Below are 23,617 nucleotides of genomic sequence, written 5' to 3'. Positions count from 1 at the left end.
AGTAAAACAGCAATCCAGATGATGAGTGTCTCCATACTTTTCGACTTTTACTCCTTGGAAGTGTAGAAAGAAAGTGTTGGTGACAAAATAATACAAAAGCATTAATTTCTTCCTTAGAATGTATGGCACCAGTCCACCACATTGAGTTTTTTTTGATGAAGTCTGGCATGTATATTTAAACTTTTTTTTTTTAACAGTTGACCTGCTGCTTCTTTTCTGCTCTGCCTCCCTCTCCTTCATGGAGAGGTTATGAGGTAGCCACGGATCAGTTTCCACAGAGGATGCGCTAACTGTTCCAAGTCATGACCAGAAGTGGACCACTCTTCTATGCATCAGTTGGTGACGACTCTACGCTGCCGACTTGTCTACACGACAGAGGATCCCTCTGCTGGACTCACATTATGAAACGGGTCCACGCACATCTACGGTCGCTCCCATGGTTTCTCATTGTTCCCATTGGGTTGAGTTTTTTCTCACCCTGATGTGGTTTCATATCTGAGGATGTCGTTGTGGTTTGTGAAACCCTTTGAGGTACTTGTGATGAAGGGCTTTATAAATAAATTTTGATTGATTGATTTACAGTATATATTGGACTCTAAACCCTTATAGTACTCTGACATTTGCATAGCTCAACAGGAGAAATTGAAAGTTTATCCCTCAAATGAAACCCACAGGTGCCTCTTGGTCACATATTTGCAACCCAGTAATTTGTTGGTTTATTACACAATTTGGAAACAGCAACAAGACATGTTCATGTAATTTGGTTGTTCTGCTTAGAGTGCTGCTCTCTTAACAGCACCCACTGACATAGACGACCATCAAGTTGCTACAGCAGCAAATAATATTCATTAAGCCAGCAGCAATCAATTACCATCAAGCCAATCATTAAATAATACATCTTGAAACTCAAACAAAAGTTTGGTAGGGTATGGAATGTTACACCATTCTATCTTTGGGATTTTTAAGAACTTTTGACAGGTTAGCTAGTCAAAGATGCTGCCAAATCATTATTGTTAGTGAACATGGCCCACCTGTGACTGTTTGAAGACATCGTTAGCGATGGCGTCTAGATTTCCAAGGTCTTTGATGGAGGAGACGTACTCTGACACAGCCTTAATCACCACTTCACAGGGTGGCAGCACCAACTGATGAGCCCGCACCTGAGATACAAGAAGACATGCATTTAGTTGGAAAGAGTATTATTTTAAAGTTTTATTTCAGTCTAGTGTAAGCCTAATTTCAGAGGTTTAAGCAATGCAATGTATTAGGAGTATAACCCCTTGGCATCTTACGATTTGATTTAATTATAATTTTCAAAATCATTGGTAAATATTAGGGGTGTAACGGTACATGTATTTGTATTGAACCGTTTCGGTACGGGAGTTTCGGTTCGGTTCGGAGGTGTACCGAACGAGTACACATGCTAGCAGCGACCGGGCTAGGACAACATGCCAGAGCTGGAAGACCCTCCTGCCTCGTTAAGATCTCTCGTTTGGGAACATTTTGGCTGCGAGATACAACAATGGAGGACGGAGGTTTGCTCAAATTGTTCAGCAGCTGCTTCTGACAACACGTCAAACATGTGTTGCACCTTTCCTGCTTCCGGCTCCAAGAGTGTCCAGGGGAGACACTCCTCCAGGGCTGATGTATTCTCGGGGGCAAAACCCTTCACTCTACCCGGCAGTGGGTCTCCACAGCTCCGGACTCCAGGGCAAATGAAGAGTCCAGCAATTAGTTGCAAATTCTGGCTTTATTGAGGTCTTGCACAAAGCCAATCCAACAAAACACCAACCGCACTCGCGCTAAGCTCCCTCAGCTCGCTCGCCCACACACTCACTGACGTCACATGCTGTCACATATTAAAGGGCCAGACACACACATACGCTACTCTCATAACACAGTGGTTCTCAACCTTTTTTCAGTGATGTACCCCTGTGAACATTTTTTTTAACTCAAGTACCCCCTAATCAAGGCAAAACATTTTTGGTTGAAAAAAAGAGATGGAGTAAAATACAGCACTATGTTATCAGTTTCTGATTTATTAAATTGTATAACAGTGCTAAATATTGCTCATTTGTAGTGGTCTTTCTTGAACTATTTGGAAAGAAAGATATAAAAATAACTAAAAACTTGTTGAAAAATAAACAAGTGATTCAATTATAAATAAATATTTCTACACATAGAAGTAATCATCAACTTAAAGTGCCCTCTTTTATTTATGGAACATGTCCAAAAAAAACGGCGGGCGGTGTTGATGAACGTGGACCCCGACTTAAACAGTTGAAAAACTTATTGGGGTGTTAGAATTCAGTGGTCAATTGTACGGAATATGTACTGTACTGTGCAATCTACTAACAAAAGTCTCAATCAATCAATCAAAAACACCACTTTATGTGTAGAAAGGTTTTGTTAAGAAACCATTCTGAGCCTTATCTTATTTAGTTTTTATTTTATTTATGTTGACCACATTAACCCTGGCAATGGACCCTGTGTGTATATGTATGTTATGCCATTGTTTCTAAATTTGGTAAATAACCAAAAAGTCGGGGTCCACGTTAATCAATTCATGGTACAAATATATACTATCAGAAAAATACAGTCATCACACAGGTTAATCATCAGAGTATATACATTGAATTATATACATTATTTACAGTCCGGGGGGTGGGATGAGGAGCTTGGGATGATATCAGTACTTCAGTCATCAACAATTGCATCAACAGACAAATGGACAGTGTAGGTGTGACTTAGTAGGATATGTGCAGCGAGCAGAGAACATAGTGAGTTCAGATAGCATAAGAACAAGTAAATACATTAGAAATACATTTGATTATTTTCATTAGGTTATTTACATTCCGGGGAGATGAAATGTGAATGGAGGAGGGTATTAGTAAAGGGTTGAAGTTGCTTGGAGGTGTTGTTTTAGAGCGGTTTTGAAGGAGGATAGAGATGCACTTTTACATAGTTGGGAGTGCATTCCACATTGATGTGGCATAGAAAGAGAATGAGTTAAGACATTTGTTAGATCGGAATCTGGGTTTAACGTGGTTTGTGGAGCTCACCCTGGTGTTGTGGTTATGGCGGTTGTTAAGGAAATAGTTAGACATGTACTTCGGTATCAGGAAGGTGTAGCGGATTTTAAAGACTAGGCTCGGTGCAAGTTGTTTTACTCTGTCCTCCACCCTGAGCCAGCCCGCTTTGGAGAAGTTGGTTGGAGTGAGGTGTGATCTGGGGTGGAGGTCTAAAAGTAACCGGACTAGCTTGTTCTGGGATATTTGGAGTCTAGATTTGAGGGTTTTGGAGGTGCTGAGGTACCAGGAGGTGCAAGCCTAATCGAAAAAGGGTTGAATGAGGGTTCCCGCTAGAATTTTCAAGGTGCTTTTGTTGACCAGAGAGGAGATTCTGTTGAGGAATCTCGTTTTTTGGTTGACCTCTTTGATTACCTTGATTCAGGGGCGTCGCCAGACATATTTCACTGGGGCACGTGCCCCACTGTTGACCTGCAGTGCCCCAGTAAAAATTTGACCAATAAAAAAAACGCTTCAGAGTTTTAAGTCTACATAACATAGACAACAGCGGACATACTACTTAGTATGGTAATTGATTGCTACTGTATTCACTCCAAGTAACAATGAGCACATGGCTACTTAATATGGTAATGATTCACGTGTGGATCGAGACTTCGGTTGAGAGAGAGACAGAGAGAGAGAGCCAGAGAGAGAGAGAGAGAGAGAGAGAGAGAGAGAGAGAGAGAGAGAGAGAGAAAGAGAGGATGGGAATCACTGCGTGAGGTAGGTGACGTTAGCCAACAACAATTTGTTAATTACATTATTTTGATTTTGATTTGACTCAAACTGTAACTCCTAGATGGATTTAAGAAAGTTATTCGCCCGGAGCAGAAAAGAAGCAGCAGGAATGAGAGATGTAAGTGAAGTCCTAGCTAGCTAGGCAACATCATTGTCTTAAGTTGATGCTAAGTTAGCTAACCTTATTCCTTGTATCAAGACAAATATATTAATTTGCTGTACGAGCTGTCGAGCGAATTTCCAATGAACATGAAACATAATGTTGGTTATTGTCTGCTGGTTCTGCATCAATGATGATTTTGATACTTTTGATTGATACTTTTATTAGTAGATTGCACAGTTCAGTACATATTCCGTACAATTGACCACTAAATGGTAACACCCGAATACGTTTTTCAACTTGTTTAAGTCGGGGTCGACGTTAATCAATTCATGGTAAGCATGTGTGAGTTGAGTGCTTCTCAAATGAGTTTGAGTTTGAGTTTGAGTTTATTTCGAACATGCAAGCATACAACATGATACATCACAATTTCCAGTTTCTCTTTCCAACATGTTCGAAAAGGAGGAGGAAGAAGCAGAGCTTATTTAATCCTACCCCTTTTCTTTACATAACAGTTGCTAAAACTTTTGTTCACTTCCTGTTCTCAATGTATTCACAATGTATACTCCATAAGTAATAAGTAATCACAATACAAATAAATAAATAAATAAATAATTGCTTAAATTTTAATCCATACGATGAGATAAATCAGATTACTTTGAAAATGAATGTGTGAGTAAAATCAGAATGTTTATCATGGTTCTTCATTTTTGTACTTTGTTAACACTTCCAGTTTGAAGAGTTTCTTGAAATGGATCATATTAGTACATTGTTTGATTGCTTTGCTTAATCCATTCCATAATTTAATTCCACATACTGATATACTGAAGGTTTTAAGTGTTGTACGTGCATACAAATGTTTTAAATTACATTTTTCTCTAAGATTATATTTCTCTTCTTTTGTTGAGAAGAATTGTTGTATATTCTTGGGAAGCAGGTTATAGTTTGCTTTGTGTATAATCTTAGCTGTTTGCAATTCCACTATGTCGTGGAATTTCAGTATCTTTGATTCAATAAATAAAGGGTTTGTATGTTCTCTATATCCAACATTATGTATTATTCTAACTGATCTTTTTTGTAACACTGTTAGTGAATGAAGTGTACTTTTGTAATTATTCCCCCATATTTCTACACAGTAACTCAGATATGGTAACACTAGTGAGCAGTAGAGAATATAAAGTGATTTTTGGTCTAGAAAATATTTGGCTTTATTCATTATTGATGTATTTCTTGCAACTTTATGTTGTATATTTTTTACATGAGATTTCCAGTTCAATTTATCATCAATCATTATACCTAGAAATTTGGTTTCATTTACTCTTTCAATTTCTATTCCGTCTATTTGTATTTGTGTTTGACTTTCTTTTCTACTGTTACCAAATAGCATTATTTTAGTTTTACTGAGATTCAATGATAGTCTGTTTTTGTCAAACCATTTTTTTAATTTGTTCATTTCTTCTGTTATTATTTGTATTATCCACTGTGTGTTCTCTCCTGAACAAAAGGCTGTTGTATCATCCGCAAATAATACTAACTTTAAATCTCTTGTAACTTTACAAATGTCATTTATATAGAGATTGAATAATTTAGGTCCCAGTATTGATCCCTGAGGTACACCACAGGAAATATTTAGCATTGTAGAAGTATGTTCGCCTAGCTTTATCTTCAGGAAGAAAAACATTTTTCCATATCAAGTCGTGAGCCAAATTTTTTAAATCATTCAAGTTTATTTCACAGAAAAATAGCACAGTAGACTTGTCTTGTTAATCGGTGTGACTTTGACTAAAATAATCTTGTTGTGTCACCAGAAAAATGGCTACAGCTAAAGCATCTGGTTTTGTTTCCAGAAAAAATAGTAACATTTCTGTATTTGTTTTCAGAAAGATGGCTGAAAATATTGGGTTTTGTTGCCCCATTTAGATTTAAAAAAAATTTATTTCCATGTCTGTCCTGAGTCTTCCTCCAACTTGTTAGTCGGTTTGCCTTTTGCTAAAATACTCACTAATAGTTACTAGAAAAATGGCAATAAATATCTGGTTTGGTTGCCACAATTTGATTTTTTTCTCCCTAAATTTTTTTTTTCATGCACACATCTGACTGCGACTCACTGAAAATGACACACAATCCACTTTTATGTTACGACCCACCAGTTGGGAACCACTGGTCAACTGTATAACAGTTACTGTAATATTTCCATGTCTGTCCAGAGTGACTGACCACTTTGCAAAAATGAAAACGAGACGTTAGTTTGCTTCTCAGAAAATGATTCCCTGAACAGACACACAACAGTTGTTTATTTATTTTACTACTGTGGCTTTATTGTTTTGTGTATATTTTATAGTTTTGTGTATCTGAAATAGGATTAGCCACATTGCCATAAATGGTAATTAAATAATATAAAAGAACCCAGAGATGTAGGGGTGCTTTATTTTATGTTTTACTTTTGTAGATGTTAAATTTGCAGGTGATTACTGCAATATATATTTCAAAAAGATTCATTGCTCTTCGTTTTTGCTTTTACCAGTAGCAGTTTAGAAGTCTGGAGTAAAAAAGTGCACAAGTAGGTCAAATGCATTAGTTAATTTCAGGTGGTTAATCAAAGATCCATACAACATAATCTGATATGATTTCATGGTTTAAAGCACTATTTATGTATTTTTTATGATAAATAAGTGCTAAAACTGTTTTTGCTTGCGCGCTTTGCACGCTCACATGAATTATTTGTGCCCCAGTACAGTATTAGGTCTAGTGACGCCCCTGCCTTGATTGCCATTTTATCACAGGAAAGATAAGCCTCTAGCATGGAACCTAGGTAGGTGATCTCATCTCTCCTGGTGATAACAATGTCACCCACTTTTATAGTGAAGTCACTGACTTTCTTAAGGTTGATATGGGATCCAAATAGGATGGATTCCGTTTTACCTAAGTGTATGGATAGCTTGTTGTCAATGACCCAGGTGCAAATATTAAGGAGTTCAGCACTGAGGATTTGTTCCACCTGTGACTTGTCCTTGCCGGATACCAGCAGGGCCGAGTCATCCGCAGACAGAAACACATCAGACTCGCATGCTGATGACATGTCATTTACATATATTAGGAACAGAAAAGGTCCTAGTATACTGCCTTAGGGGACTCCACAGCTTACTGAGAGGGGAGGGAACACGGTGCCGTTCACCTCTACCACCTGTTTCCTCCCCTCCAAGTAAGATTGCATCCAGCTCGATGAGGTTTTATCAAATCCAATTGCTCTGAGCTTATCCAACAGTATAGCGTGGTTAACGGTGTCAAGGGCCTTCTGAATGTCCAGCACGACCATGCCGCAGTATTTGCCCGTATCCACCTCATGTTTGATGTGGTCGGTCAGATGGAGAAGAGATGTGTCAGTGGAGTGGTTAGTTCTGAAGCCGGATTGGAATTCGTACATTAGTTTATTAGTAGCAAGGTATCTATCCACCTGTTCATAAACTTTGTAGGTCGGTAGTTACCAGGTTCTAATTTGCTTCCTTTTTTATAAAGAGGGGTTACTCTTGCTATCTTGAAATCATTGGGTACTTGGCCTTGTTTGATTGAGAGGTTTATTATATGTGTGATTATTGGGGCAATGGTGGTGGCAGAGTCCATGAGGAATCTGGAGGGGATATTGTCAAAGGCGGTGGCCTTGTTTGGGTGGAGCACGCTCAATTTATTAAGCACCTCGTTAGCTGAGACCATTTGTAATTTGAAATTGTTGTTGGTTACTCCTAGCTTTCTGTAGAAGGTTTTAATGTTTTCTACACCAAAGCGACCAGAGTGATGGGACATCTTGTTAACGAGAAATGTGGCTATGCTGGTGAAAAAGGTGTTAAGTCTGCTTGCTACCTCCATTTTGTCCGTAATGAGGGAGTCACCCTCCTTTGTGTTGATGTTAGTGAGTCTGGTTTTAAGTTTCTGGCTGCATCCAGGAAGCTGGTTGTTGAGAATTGTCCAGAGCTCACGTGGCTTATTTGTGTTTTCCACTATTTTGTCCTTGATATAATTTTTTTTTTAAGGATTTGGTCAGGTTGTTTGTCTTATTTCTTAACTTATTGCCTTGCTTTTTGAGCGTTGAAAGGAGTGATTTGAGGTTATTATTATTGGGTTGTTTATTTACTTTGGTTTTACACTTTTGGTATTCGAAGTATTTTCTGTCTCTGTCTTTAATCAATCAATCCAATCCACTTTATTTATATAGCACATTTAAACAAGAACGTTTCCAATGTGCTGCACAGCCATGTTAAAAACAATATTAAAAAACAATATTATGCACCACCAATGACTGAATAAAAACAAAAAATAAATAAATTTATGTCAGCTAATAGGTCTGGATTGATCCATGGTTCAGAGCGGGCTTTGATCCTGACTGTTTTCACAGGAGCCATATCATTTGGTATCGCTAGGAACGCTGTTTTGAAGCCATCCCAAGCATCTTCAACCAGGTTGCTCGTGAGCATAGGGAACCAGTTCCACTCACCTAATTTAAGGTTGAAATTATCACTGGAGTATGTTTTAAGGGATCTGGATTGAGTTGTTATGTGGCCATTGGCTTTAGGTTTACTTGTTTTGCACGTCCAGAGGGTTATATAGTGGTCGCTAAGACCACAGATCATGACCCCACTATTTTTTATATTATGCTGGTCTGATGTGAGGATGAGATCTATGGTTGATTGGGTGGAATCACACACCCGTGTGGGGAGTGTTATTAGCTGGGAGAGAACGTGCAGATTACAGAACTTGCTGTAAGATTTGAAGACAGGCACATCTCTGCGTTGAATATCTGTGGGGGGGTCCAGGTGACGCGGCGATGACCCTCAGGGTTTCGGGAGATCCGCACTGCCGACTTTAATGGCGGCCAGGGTGTCGTCAAAAGCCATTACACCGTCCGCCGCCGAGTCGCTGTCCTCACCGGTGTCTGAGCTGTCTTCCGGGACGGCGTGGCGCAGTGGGAGAGTGGCCGTGCGCAACCCGAGGGTCCCTGGTTCAATCCCCACCTAGTACAAACCTCGTCATGTCCGTTGTGCCCTGAGCAAGACACTTCAACCTTGCTCCTGATGGGTGCTGGTTAGCGCCTTGCATGGCAGCTCCCTCCATCAGTGTGTGAATGTGTGTGTGAATGGGTAAATGTGGAAGTAGTGTCAAAGCGCTTTGAGTACCTTTAAGGTAGAAAAGCGCTATACAAGTACAACCCATTTATCATTCCTCCGTCTCCGGGCCGCCAACTGCACGGATGATCGGGGTGAAGTCCTCCGTCGTGCCGCCGACCGCTGGAACGCAGGTGAGCTCGTGTGGTGATGAACAAGTGAGAGTTGGCGTAGGTGGAGAGCAATGTTTTTAGCATAGCTCAGACGAGGTCCCGCAGCTACGGTAGCTTCCTCGGCATCGTTAGCAACAACATTGCTAGGCTTCGCCAGGCGAGACAACATTAACCGGGTGGTTATTGGTCCAGGGTTTAGTTCAGTGTCTCCTGAGAGAAGAAGTAATAGGAAAATTGTAGATCTTCGGTCTATCCTTCCAGTCAGGGGCTTGTTTCTTCTGTTCCAATCCGCTGTGAGGCATGAGTGGATCACATTACCTCCGAAGCCCAGGTGCTTCGCCGATGAGTTACCGAGGAGGTAGATATTGCAGTGATTGTCCATTTCTCGTTCACGCCTCTCATTTTCAAAAGGGGTATTGTAACTGTTTTGGTTTCAAATATAAATCCGTGATCCACAGTAGAAAAATTAGGAAGTGTGGTATCATCCGAGCGGTAGATTGTATTCCCGAGCAGGAGCGAAAGAAAATGCGACCCCTCATCTCGGCGTCCAGCGTCAACTGAGAAGGTTGCCTTAATCTGTTAGCGACTTAGCGCAACAGCTAGCAATAGCGCCTCTCTACTGCTCGTTTGGTGTGCCAAATGTTTAGCTACACCTCGGTTTAAAAGTGCCTCTCTCCAAGATTGTAATATAGCGGCTGGGTGGTTGAAGAATAGTTTTAAAATTGCCAGCCAGCGGCTTTCACCACAGTGAGCAAGTATAAGCTCCGTCTATCACCGACAACAAGCATTAGGCTATAAACTAGGGCTGGCCGATATTGGCTTTTATTAATATTGCGATATTTTTATGCCATATTGCGATATACGATATATATTACAATATTTTGCCTTGGTCTTGAATGAACACTTGATGCATATAATCACAGCAGTATGATGATTCTATGTGTCTACATTAAAACATTCTTCTTCATACTGCATTCATATATGCTACTTTTAAACTTTCATGCAGAGAGGGAAATCACAACTAAGTCAATTGGCCAAAACTGTATTTATTAAATACTCTTCATTCTCTCACGGGTGACTTTTTAAATGAAAGAACACATTAATAGTGTTGCTACCTATTTGTAGTAACACTTCCGCTGCATACTTTGCATATTGCTGTTGTCTGCTGAATATCTTCCCACTTGAAGTCAAACCACCGCCAGATGATGGATCCCCTGCTCTTTATTTTGGGCATTTATTGTTCTTACTCCATTTGTGATAAGTTTCGGACCATCTCTCTCTCTTGTATGGTCTCAAGCTCTGCTCGCTCGACCTGCCTCAGCTAACGTTAGCCATGCTGCTACCTCTCTGATCGGCGAGATCTCTGATGCTAGACGCGCGAGAGTATGTGACGTATGTAAGAAGGCGGGCTTGTTTTCCGTATGCGTCAGAATGAGAGACGAGGAGGAGTGAGAAATGCCTGTTGGGTAATGCCCGAAGCTAAAAGCAACTCGACCTGCCTCAGCTAATGTTAGCCATGCTAACGTTAGCTCTCGACGAGAGCATATGACGCTAGACGCGCGACAGTATGTGACGTATGTACACAAGGCGGCCTTGTTTTCAGTCTCAGTGAGAAGAAGACAAGAAGGAGTGAGAAACGCCAGTAATGTAATGCACGCAGCTAAAAGCAACGGTGTGAGAACATATAATCGAATATTACGATAGTCATTTTCTATATCGCACAGAGAAAAACCTGCGATATATCGTTTATATCGATATATCGTCCAGCCCTACTATAAACCTAACTGCTTTGACGTAGTATCGCCTAACTAATTACTTACGAATAAACAACCCATAACGTTGCTACTTAAAACAAAAAAAAATCTGAGTAATCTCAACAAGGGTTATCTAGCAATAGAGCACTTAGTCAACCTTAAGCACTTTGCACGTTTTTTTTAAGATATCGTTATATAACGTATACTGCCATTCGGACTAAAAATACCGCATTATCAGTTTCGGTTCATATCGCCCAGCACTATGTACAGTAATAACTCAAAATGTTCCATGTATTTATTGAAAGTGATATAACAGTAGGGCTGGACCATTATGGCAAAAATAATAATCACGATTATTTTGATTGAGAATTGCAATCCCAATTAATTATACATTTTTAATTAATTTGAAAACGTGACTTTGGTACCACCGAAACTCAACTTTAAATATTAAAAAAAAAAAAGATATAAAATTAGTAACAAATAAACCAGAAGAAGTAAAATATTGTTAATAATAGTAATACTACATTTAAATAACACTAGCAATATAAAAACAACAAAATTCAGTTTTTCTGTTTTAATTCAGTTTTTTTTTTTACCTTTCACACTTATTTTACCACCATAGAGTGTATGCTTTTGTGCAAGTAAACTGTATAAAATGTTTCTTAATTACAGTACATGAAAAAATATTTATTGGTGAAATACATCTATGGACAATTTTGAACAAAATTTTAGGTCAAAGCATAAAAACTGTAAATGTATCAATAAGTGCTTTGAGTACATTATGTTAGTGTAATGTACTTTTTGAAACCTTTAGACAGGATGAGGCGCAGCGGGCTATTACTGTGAAGGGTTGACGTGTGCTGTGCTGCTGTTCTTATCTTGACGAGTAAAGAAAGAACTTGGTTATATTTAAAAATAAAATAGTTAATAATAAAGAGTTGCGGCTTCTGTCCAACTGTTTGTACATTAATGTTTCACTGATGATGTCGATAACAACAACACAAGCAGATGAGACGTGTTGTAGGTGTATAGATTGTTCTTGCTAGCTTTAGCATCGTAGTTTAGCCGCTGTTTCAAATGGCCGCCTCGACATTGTTTAGTTTAGAACATGTTCAAGGGGTGAGTGACCCTCCCCATACAAATTTTTTTTCGAAGAAATGTTCCCTGTCCTCACGATAACAGAAATTCAGTCACATTTATATCAATTTCCCTGATATTAATTTGCGTTTATCAGTGGACTCCATTTTATTGGCCAATTATAGGACTGTGCCCGATGTTTTTTTAAAAGCGGAAATCATATGCCTTACTTATTTTGTTGAGTTTAGTGATCATTTATTAGCGCTGTGACAAATTAAAAGCTGTAACCGTGATGAGATCCCAAACTTCTGCTAGACCTGCTATTTTTTATCACAAATTTTCTCCTCATCAGTTTCACAGCTCCGAAATTTGCATGCACATAGCGCTGCCTATAATAGTTTTTTTCACGATTATTATATTTTTATGATTGTGTGGAGCCATAATCGAAATTCACATTTGATTAATTGTCCAGCCCTGATTGTTTAAGCAAAAAAAAAAGTCAATAATACACAATAACTCAACAAAAGCAAAATGTACTATCTATTACCCGTTAAATCTTTTGGAGGCGAAAACCCAGACTCGCACGGCGAGAAAATGCAAACTACACACAGGTCTGATTCCAACCCAGTTCTCCCTGGTGCCCTGATTGTGTACCCTAAATGCCAACCACTACGACACCGTGCAGCCAACGGTTTCCGTTGTTATTCATTTCATTATATTGTATTTTTGTAATGACCTGTGACTGCAACACATAAACAGAGTAGTCATAATCATAGAACAAAAAATGGAACTTATTGTGACTACAAAGTAGTACACGACAGTCTCGGAAGCACAGTAGAGTATGGATAAAAATGATTAACAGTATGTGGTCAAATGTGATAAAGGACACCCCTGGTATATAAACTGCACTATTATTTGTAACAATAATTCATAATTCACCAATAAATATGATTAATGGCATCATGACAGCACACATTTAAAGACAATAGTAATCTAATAAGGGAAGCAAGACATTTGTTTCAGTGAGCCTTACATAATTGACCATTTACATTTTTTATTATCACAGACAATATTGTCTTAGATCATGCTGTAATTTCAGACAGCGTGGCTCCAAAGTGCTTCAAATCTGATTTTTGGCATCTGATTCAGACCACATCAGGAGGTAGTCCTGAATCCGATTGGAATCTGATCCTTTCAAATGTGACTACTACGGTCTAAAAGCAATGTGACTTGATTGTGATTTTTTTCGCCAACTTTGGGCGAGCTATATTACTGTGTGCGCCGGACAGACGCAGTCGCCAGCGGGAATGGATATTTCATCACAACATCCAGTATATGAATATATATTTTGATGTTGAAAGACCGGAATTGACGCTGTGGCGCATTTGCTTACATGTAAAGCTCCCGTAGATCCACAATAATGTCTGTGTTTCCTCTACTTAACAGCCATAAAAAGATTACAACTCTACCAAATATATTACACTATATACAGTTACAAGAAAAAGTATGTGAACTAGGGGTCTGAGTAAAAATCGATTCGAATACGAATCGCGATTCTCACGTTGTACGATTCAGAATCGACACTCGTTTTTAAAAAAAATATATATATTTTTTTATCAATCCAACAAAACAATACACAGCAATACCATAACAATGCAATCCAATTCCAAAACCAAACCTGACACAGCAACACTCAGAACTGCTATAAACAGAGCAATTGAGAGGAGACACAAACACGACACAGAACAAACCAAAAGTAGTGAAACAAAAATGTATATTATCAACAACAGAACAAATATTAGTTATATTTTCAGCATAGCAGTGATTAAAAATCCCCCATTGACATTATCATTAGACATTTATAAAAATAAAAAAACAGCACAATATCCAATCTAATCCAATCCACTTTATTTATATAGCACATTTAAACAACAATAACGTTTCCAAAGTGCTGCACAGCCAAGTTAAAAACAATTGTAAAAAAATAAAATAAAATAGAATAAAAAAAGTATATATATATATATATATATATATATATATATATATATATATATATATATATATATTATGCTCCACAAATGACTGAATAAAAACCAAAAATAAATAAATATAAAACCAATAAAAACAATATAAAAACAAATATGATTAAAAACTATTTTAAAGGGTAAAATCAATTAAAACAGTAAAATAGAAATCAAAGTGTATAAAAAACACAGAGGACAACAGAGAACAGAGGACCACACAACTCACGTAGTGTTAAAAGCCAAAGAATAAAAGTGGGTCTTAAGACGAGACTTAAAACACTCCACTGTGGAAGCAGTTTGAACATGGAGGGGCAGAGTGTTCCAGAGTTTAGGGCCGACCACAGAGAAGGCCCTGTCTCCCCTGGGCTTAAGTCTGGTCTTGGGCACCACGAGCTGGAACTGGCAATAGTGTCACAGTGGCTTACACTTGCATCGCATCTCATTAGTTTAAAAACACACTGTGTCCAATATTTCCACAAAGATAAAATAAGTCATATTTTTGGTTGGTTTAATAATTAAAACAAATTTACATTATTGCAATCAGTTGATAAAACATTGTCCTTTACAATTATAAAAGCTTTTAAAAAAAAATCTACTACTCTGCTAGCATGTCAGCAGACTGGGGTAGATCCTGCTGAAATCCTATGTATTTAATGAATACAGAATCGTTTTGAATACGAAAAATATAGTTTTTGAATCAAAAATCGCGTTGATTCGAAAATAATCGATTTATAATCGAATCGCGGCCCCAAGAATCGATATTGAATCGAATCGTGGGACACCCAAAGATTCGCAGCCCCAATGTGAACGTTTTGGGATTACTTGGAATTCTGCACGAATTGGTCATCAAAAATGTTAATCTTCATCGAAGCCACAACAATAGACTAACACAGTCTGCTTCAACTAATACCGCACAAAAAATTATAGGTTTTCATCTTTTTATTGAACAAAACATGTAAACATTCACAGTGAACCCCTAGGCTAAAAACTTCTCCAAGATGTGCTTGGAGCCAGGACACAGTCAACATTTTTTTCATATGCAGTTGATGTGGAAATTCTTTCTTGGGCATTTTGTGGGTGTGGCACCGAATAGAGATGTTGACATGCAGAGTTTCAAGCACTCTTCATTCTCTAGCGGGTGACTTTTCAAATGAAGCTACACATTAGCAGTGGTGCCAATTTTTGTAGCAACGTTTTTGGCGCACACTTATTCACCATCTATCCACTTGAAGCCAAACCACCGCAAGACGATGGACTCCCTGCTGTTTTTCTTGGAAATTAATGGTTCCTTAATTTGTTACCAGTTTCTCTCGCATTGCCACTAGCACCAAAACTGATGTAACCTGGGTGACAAAACCCCATTAAATATCCTCATTTAAATATCCTCTCAAAACCCCAGGGAATATTATTTCTAATTATATATGTTTCTATTTAAATATAATTTTACTCAAATATCCTTTCTATTTAAATAACCTTTCAAATCCCAATTAAATATCCTAGTTATTTTCGTGTCTTTGTGTGCGTCATTACGTCACGCGGTCACGTGACCTATTGCGGGAAGCATAAAATCCAGTAGTGGGCTGCTTCCAGGAAGAGCGAGAGGGACGATGCTGCAGGTATGTGACTCGGTTTTGACACTTTAAATATTAACTAAGCTTTTAACTGAAATATAATAATGTCGAACTGCAGGAGCCAACTACTAAAGCCATGGGTCGTCGTGCGAGAGTGTTTAAGTGTGATTTATCTGCGGAATTGGTGAGTTGCATCTGTGTAGCTTAGCCGCTACATTCGTTTTGAATGGAGCTGTTAGCATCTACTTATATGCCTGTTTCTCTGAAAATAGTCAACTGAATGAAACGTTAGCACTGTCAACAATTGTCTGATTTGTTTCTGGGTTGTGTTAATTGTTTGATGGTTATCAATGCTATGCATCCAATGCATTTTATGATGTAGTCCAGTGAACCACTGTCTGCTATGCACCTCATTTGTGGATGAAATGGGTACATTTTGATAATATTAGAGAATTAATATTTTGGTATAACAATTATTATATTATTTATTCTAATTGGATTCATGAATTATTTATTGTACAATATTAAGAAATATACTTGCTATTTGAATACAGTAGTATTATTTAGTATTTAGAATCTGAATGTAATTTGTGTGTGCGCACTGGAAAATTGACTGGTCCTGCCCTTGTTGTACAGGCCATGTTGGATGGCGAGCTAGAGCCTGAACTAGAGTCTGAAGCTTTATGCCTGGAACCGAACCAACCGAACTGAATCCACCCAACCGAGCCCCGGGCGGGTAGGAGGCTCCTCAGCAGCCGCACTTTTTTTCCCCCTTTGGTATTCCATAAACGCAACAAGTTCATTTCTGTCCTCCTGAACTTTCACATTTACCCTTTTACCTTCACTAAAACCCCTCTGGACACTGCCACCACAATGTGGACTTTGCAAAGTCGTTTATTGAACTGTCGTGTTGCGCTTATACCATTCTTGGTAAAAACCAGGACTGAATCAAGTACTGTATCACATTGTACATATTGAACGTTCTGTAATTTATGTTGAAAATGTGAATGGCCATTCGAATTCACATGTCTGTTTGTTGTTTATTTTTCCTATAATTCTTTAATATAATTTGGTACCATTTAAACTTAAAACCTGTGTTCAGTCTTCATTACTCTCCATTCCTAGAGCTGAATTTAGTTTCTTCTGATCTAGCCCAGTTATATAATTCATTGTTTACTTAATATTTGTACAGTGCTTTACTTAAGTAACATACAGGCTACACTAACGTTACCCATGCCGTTACCTGTCTGTTCGGCGAGGGCGTATGAGGTTGCACACGTGACAGTATGTGACGTATGTAAGAAGGTGGCTTGTTTTATGTCTCTGTGAGAAGAACAGACAAGAAAGAGTGAGAAAAACCTGTAGTGTAATGCCCGCAGCTAAAAGCAACTGCGTGAGAAGGTATACTCAAATATCACGATATAGAAATTTTCTATATCGCACAGAGAAAAACCCGCGATATATGGAGTATATTGATATATCGCCCAGCCTTAGATTGAAAGTTTTCTTGTGTTTCTTAGAAACAGTCTACCCCTTGGGGATTATTAAAGTATTTCTGATTCTAATTCTGGTTTTGTATATCACACAGAGACAAACCCGCAATATATCAAGTATATTCGATATATCGCCCAGCCCTATTTGGATGTTCCGCTGCACTACTGGCAAAATATTCTGTGGACAGATGAAACCAAAATTGAGTTGTTTGGAGGTAACACACAATGCTGTGTGGAGGAAAAAAGGCACAGCACACCAATATCAAAACCTCATCCCAACTGTGAAATATGGTGGAGGTAGCATCATTGTTTGGGGCTGCTTTGCTGCCTCAGGGCCTAGGCGGAATGCTTTTATCAGTGGAAAAAATAATTATCAAGTTTAGCAAGACATTTTGCAGGAAAATTGAAGACCATCTGTTCGCCAACTTAAGCTCAACAGAGGATGGGTAATGCAACAGCACAACGACACCAAGCATAAACAAATCAACAAAAGAATGACTTCAACAGAAGAAAATACATCTTCTGGAGTGGCCCAGTCAGAGTCCTGACCTCAACCAAATTGAGATGCTGTGGCATTAACACCAGACATCCCAATAATATTGTTGCACTGAAACAGTTTTGTGAAGAGGAATGGTCCAAAGTTCCTCCTGATTGTTGTGCAGGTCTGATCTGCATCTACAGGAAACGTTTGGTTGAGGTTGTTGCTGCTGAAGGAAAGTCCACCAGTAAATAATAAATCCAAGAGTTCACATACTTTTTTCACCCTGCAATGTGAGGTTGTGTTCAATAAAAAGATGAAAACCTATATTTTTTGTGCGGTCTTAGTTTAAGCAGACAGTGTTTGTCTATTATTGTGACTTTGATGAAGAGCAGAATACATTTTATCACCAATTTATGCAGAAATCCAAGTACTCCCAAAGGTTTCACATTCTTTTTCTTGGAACTGCACACCCATTATATTACTTTCATTTACTTTCATGGAAAAAACACTCCAATTACAAGATGTTGCATGCAAATGACGTCGAGGCCAAATTGGGCCACATTTGGGCCTGTGCACATTTACGCTGGAGTCTGATGACATTTTTCATTCAGTGTAAACAGTCAGCTAGAAAAAATCATATCTCAAAAAAATTTGATTTGGGCCACTTTGGCCTGCAGTATTAAGTCTGTGTGGTCATGGTTATGGTTACACGAATAAACAAACTATTTTAATTCTATTTTGTGTATAACTACACGGAGTGTGCATAATATTTGGTGTCTTAGCCACTGTCCCATGCTAATATAGTAGTGTTATAAAACTAACATACACATATGTATGTATGTATATATGTATGTGTATATATATATATATCCATCCATCCATCCATCCATCCATTTTCTACCGCTTATTGCCATTTGGGGTAGCGGGGGGCGCTGGCGCCTATCTCAGCTACAATCGGGCGGAAGGCGGCGTACACCCTGGACAAGTCGCCACCTCATCGCAGGGCCAACACAGATAGACAGACAACACTCACACTCACATTCACACACTAGGGCCAATTTAGTGTTGCCAATCAACCTATCCCCAGGTGCATGTTTTTGGAGGTGGGAGGAAGCCGGAGTACCCGGAGGGAACACACGCATTCACGGGGAGGACATGCAAACTGCACACAGAAAGATCCCGAGCCTGGGATTGAACCCAGGACTGCAGGACCTTCGTATTGTGAGGCAGAGGCACTAACCCCTCTTCCAACGTGAATACCTTATATATATATATACATATACATACACACATAAGTTTAAATACCGGTTGTTTACTCGCACTGTACAGTCCTGATAGGTTACAATACCTTAAGAGATGCTAGTGGGTGTTCTGGTCCCAGCAGGCTCCAGTGGAAGGCAGCCAGGTCTTCATCAGGCAGAATATGATTTCCTTCAAAAAGAGAGACTTTCAAATGTTTGCTCTGTCAATGAGCACAGCTCAAGTAAGCGTGTGTGCTTCAGTGAAAATATGTCAAAGAGCACGATGGGTGCTTGTTTGATGTTGCATGCAAGCTAAAGTATCTTAGAGTGGGCCGCTCCTTACCCAGTAGAGCAGCAAAGCAGGGTAGGTGCTGAGTCTTAAGTCCGAGCTGCCTGGCGGCTTCAGACAGCAGATACTGGTGTGTTGTCAGATTTTTGCCATTCCAGCTAAGTTTGAGTGCATGTGAGGAGAAATAGGCAGGTACATTGCAGAGTGCAAACTCCGAATCCTGAGCTATCAGGCCGGCAAATCCAAAGTCTCTGTAAAGAGACAGCACTTCCTGGTGATGATCTTCCAAAGTCTGTACAACCTGTAGACAGATCAGACATATCATCAGATCAGCTTTGGATGGAGTAACCATGACCACCAAACAAATGAAATTGTGGAAAATGTGAAGAAACTCAAGCAAGCTTATAAGAACATGCAAAGACAGTCAAGGTGGGACCAACCGTAAGACTTACACGGCTAACTGCAGTAACAAAGGGCTTCGTTTACGGTGTATACCAAATGAGATTTTTTTTTATTGCCTTCAAGTTACACAGTCGAAACGCTTAAAAGTATTTCAAATCCGATATTTTTGCATCAGATTTAGGCCACATCAGGAGGTAGTCCGAATCTGTTTGGAATCTGATCTTTTAAAATAAGACTGCACTCTAAATGGCAATGCCACCTGTGTGTGGATTTTATGTCATATTTGGCCTTGTGCGTGCAGTAATGCAAGTGGCAATTCTCTTCATCGTCCTCATGCAGTTTTCCACCATCTTGCTTCCTCTACACCAGTGGTTCTCAACCTTTTTTCAGTGATGTACCCCCGTGAATATTTTTTTTAATTCAAGTACCCCTTAATTAGAGCAAAGCATTTTTGGTTGAGAAAAAGAGACAAAGTAATAAAATACAGCACTTTGTCATCAGTTTCTGATTTATTAAATTGTATAACAGTGCAACATATTGCTCATTTGTAGTGGTCTTTCTTGAACCATTTGGAAAAAACTATATAAAAATAAAGATTTCTACACATAGAAGTAATCAACTTAAAGTGCCCTCTTTGGGGATTGTAATAGAGATCCATCTGGATTCATGAACTTAATTCTAAACATTTCTTCACAAAAGAAGAAATCTTTAACGTCAATATTTATGGAACATGAGGAGCCAGGTGGGGTGGTTCGGGCATCTGGTCAGGATGCCACCTGAACGCCTCCTGAGGGAGGTGTTTCAGGCACGTCCGACTGGTAGGAGGCCACGGGGAAGACCTAGGACACGTTGGGAAGACTATCTTTCCCGGCTGGCCTTGGAACGCCTCGGGATTCCCCGGAAGGAGCTGGACAAAGTGGCTGGGGAGAGGGAAGTCTGGGCATCCCTACTTAGGCTGCTGCCCCCGCGACCCGACCACGGATAAGCGGAAGATGGATGGATGGATGTCCACAAAAAATCTAGCTGTCAACACTGAATAAGTGAAGTGAAGTGAATTATATTTATATAGCGCTTTTCTCAAGTGACTCAAAGCGCTTTACATAGTGAAAGCCAATATCTAAGTTCCATTTAAACCAGTGTGGGTGGCACTGGGAGCAGGTGGGTAAAGTGTCTTGCCCAAGGACACAACGGCAGTGACTAGGATGGCACAAGCGGGAATCGAACCTGCAACCCTCAAGTTGCTGGCACGGCCACTCTACCAACCGAGCTATGCCGCCCCAATATTGCATTCTTACATTTCTTTTCACAGTTTATGAACTTACTTTCATATTCTGTTGAAGTATTATTCAATAAATATATGTATAAAGGATTTTTGCATTGTTTCTATTTTTTTGAATATTTTTAAAAAATCTCACGCACCCCTTGGCATACCTTCAAGTACCCGATACGTGTACCCCCATTTGAGATCCACTGCTCTACACAACAGCCACAACGCAAACCCACTAAAATGCTGACCTGTGGCGTCCATATTTTCATGTGTTATTATGACTTTCTTGTTAATTTACGGAATCTGGTCAACTTTCTTTGTTTACACTTTATCAAACTGCACATTGGGGCCTGTGCTCGTTTACAGTAGAGTCTGATAAAGATCACAAATTACTTGTAAACTAAACAGTTAGCTGGAAAAAAAAACAGATTTTGTCCATCAGCAAGCTCATTGCTTCTGCTAATGTTGTCATGATACCAGAATTTAAGTAGTCGATACGTATGATTTTCAACAATTCTAAATACTTATTCAACAGCACTTTAAAAAGACAAAAACTGAACCAATATACTTTTTAAATCACCACTTTATTTAAAAAACTGCTTCAAACTGTCAAGCTGCCAAAAGGTAATTATGTATTCAAAAAAGAAAACCAGTGGTCTATAGTATATATATATATATATATACACAGTCAAGGAAATAAATATTTGAACACCCTGTTATTTTGCAAGTTCTCCCACTTAGAAATCATGGAGGGTTCTGAAATTTTCACGATAGGTGCATGTCCACTGTATGAGAGATAACCTAAAAAGAAACATCCAGAAATCACAAACTTTTTAATAATTTATTTGTGTGACACAGCTGAAAATAAGTATTTGAACACCTGTCTATCAGCTAGAATTCTGACCCTCAAAGACCTGTTAGTCCGCCTTTAAAAGTCCTCCTCCACTCCACTGTATTATCCTGAATCAGATGCACCTGTGTCAGGCCGTTAGCTGCATAAAGACACCTGTCCACCCCATACAATCAGTAAGACCAAAACATTCAGCATGCCTAAGAGCAAAGAGCTGTCCAAAGACACCAGAGACAAAATTGTACAACTCCACAAGGATGGAAAGGGCTACGGAGAAATTGCCAAGCAGCTTGGTAAAAAAAGGTCCACTGTTGGAGCAATCATTAGAAAATGGAAGAAGCTAAACATGTTGGTCAATCTCAATGGGAGTGGAGCCCCATGCAAGATATCACCTGGTGGGGTCTCAATTGTGCTAAAAAAGGTGAGGAATCTGCGCAGGACTACATGGCAGGACTTGTTCAATGACCTGAAAAGAGCTGGGACCACTGTTTCCATGGTCACTGTTGGTAATACACTAAGACGTCATGGTTTGAAATCCTGCATGGCACGGAAGGTTCCCCTGCTTAAACCAGCACATGTTAAGTCCCGTCTTAAGTTTGCCAATGACCATTTGGATGATCCAGAGGAGTCATGGGAGAAAGTTTTGTGGACAGATAAGACCAAAATTTACCTTTTTGGTCATAATTCCACTATGCGTGTTTGGAGGAAGAAGACTGATGCGAACCATCCCAAGAACACCGTACCTACTGTGAAGCATGGGGGTGGTAGCATCATGCTTTGGGGGTGTTTTTCTGCTCATGGGACAGGACGACTGTACAGTATTAAGGACAGGATGACTGCAGCCATATATTGTGAGATTTTGGCCAAAAACCTCCTTCCCTCAGTCAGATCATTGAAGATGAGTTGTGGCTGGATCTTCCAACATGACAATAACCCAAAGCACACAGCCAGGAAAACCAAGAAATGGCTTCTTAAGAACCATATCAAGGTTCTGGAGTGGCCTAGCCAGTCTCCAGACCTAAATCCAATTGAAAATCTTTGGAGGGAGCTGAAAGTCTGTGTTACTCAGCGACAGCCCAGAAACCTGACTGATCTAGAGAAGATCTGTGTGGAGGAGTGGGCCAAAATCCCTCCTGCAGTCTGTGCAAACCTGGTGAAGAACTACAGGAAACGTTTGACCTCTGTAATTGCAAACAAAGGCTACTCTACCAAATATTAATTTTGGTGTTCAAATACTTATTTTCAGCTTTATCACACAAATAAATTGTTAAAAAAATCATAGATTGTGATTTCTGGATTTTTCTTTTTAGGTTATCTCTAATACAGTGGACATGCACCTACCGTGAAAATTTCAGATCCCTCCATGATTTCTAAGTGCAAGAACTTGCAAAATAGCAGGGTGTTCAAATACTTATTTTGATACTTTTCCCCCCCAAAAAAAAGGAGACCACAAAAAATGGCATTACTGGCTTTATCTTAACAAAAAAAATTAAATGTTTTTTTTCTGCAATTGAAGAACAATTTTGGCCTTCAAAAATAGTGAACATACTTGACAACTTATCCTTTAGTAGTAAGTATGCAAAGAAAGGCTCTTAATTTGTCTGCTGACGTATGCAGTAACATATTGTGCTATTTCTCATTACTTTATTTTGTCAAAATTATAAAGGACAGGCTGTAAAAATTGATTATTAATTCACTTGTTTATTTATTGTTAATATAAATTTTTACCGTTTCAACATGTTCGGTCCACACTTCAGTTAAAATGTAATAATCACGTATTATTTTGTTTGGATACTTTACATTAGTTTTGGATGATACTACACATTTAGGTATAATGTGTCAATGGAACATATTTACTGAGTTTATAAACAATATGAATTTAAAAAAAAGGAAAAAATATTTTGTGACGATAAAAAATATCGATGTAATTATAGTAGTACCAACTAGAGACGCTATTGTACTTGATATCATTACAGTGGATGTCATAAGTATA

The 23,617-nt window shown here is 38.9% G+C and overlaps 1 protein-coding gene across 2 annotated transcripts in view; it reads right to left on the bottom strand.

The window, feature by feature from the left end:
* fam120c (family with sequence similarity 120 member C) overlaps window positions 1–23,617 on the bottom strand; it is a 59,746-nt gene that overhangs the window by 22,722 nt on the left and 13,407 nt on the right. For both annotated transcript variants that reach the window (XM_061904300.1, XM_061904301.1), the window contains exons 2-4: window positions 19,160–19,406; window positions 18,924–19,006; window positions 1,032–1,160 (exon numbers count right to left, since the gene is read on the bottom strand). In XM_061904300.1, coding sequence (XP_061760284.1) covers window positions 1,032–1,160; window positions 18,924–19,006; window positions 19,160–19,406 — 459 coding nt within the window. The remainder of the gene's footprint in view (window positions 1–1,031; window positions 1,161–18,923; window positions 19,007–19,159; window positions 19,407–23,617) is intronic.

This window comes from Nerophis ophidion, linkage group LG06 (genome assembly GCF_033978795.1).
Source record: "Nerophis ophidion isolate RoL-2023_Sa linkage group LG06, RoL_Noph_v1.0, whole genome shotgun sequence".
NCBI classification, from domain to species: Eukaryota; Metazoa; Chordata; class Actinopteri; order Syngnathiformes; family Syngnathidae; genus Nerophis; species Nerophis ophidion.
This window is presented reverse-complemented; position numbering and strand designations above follow the sequence as displayed.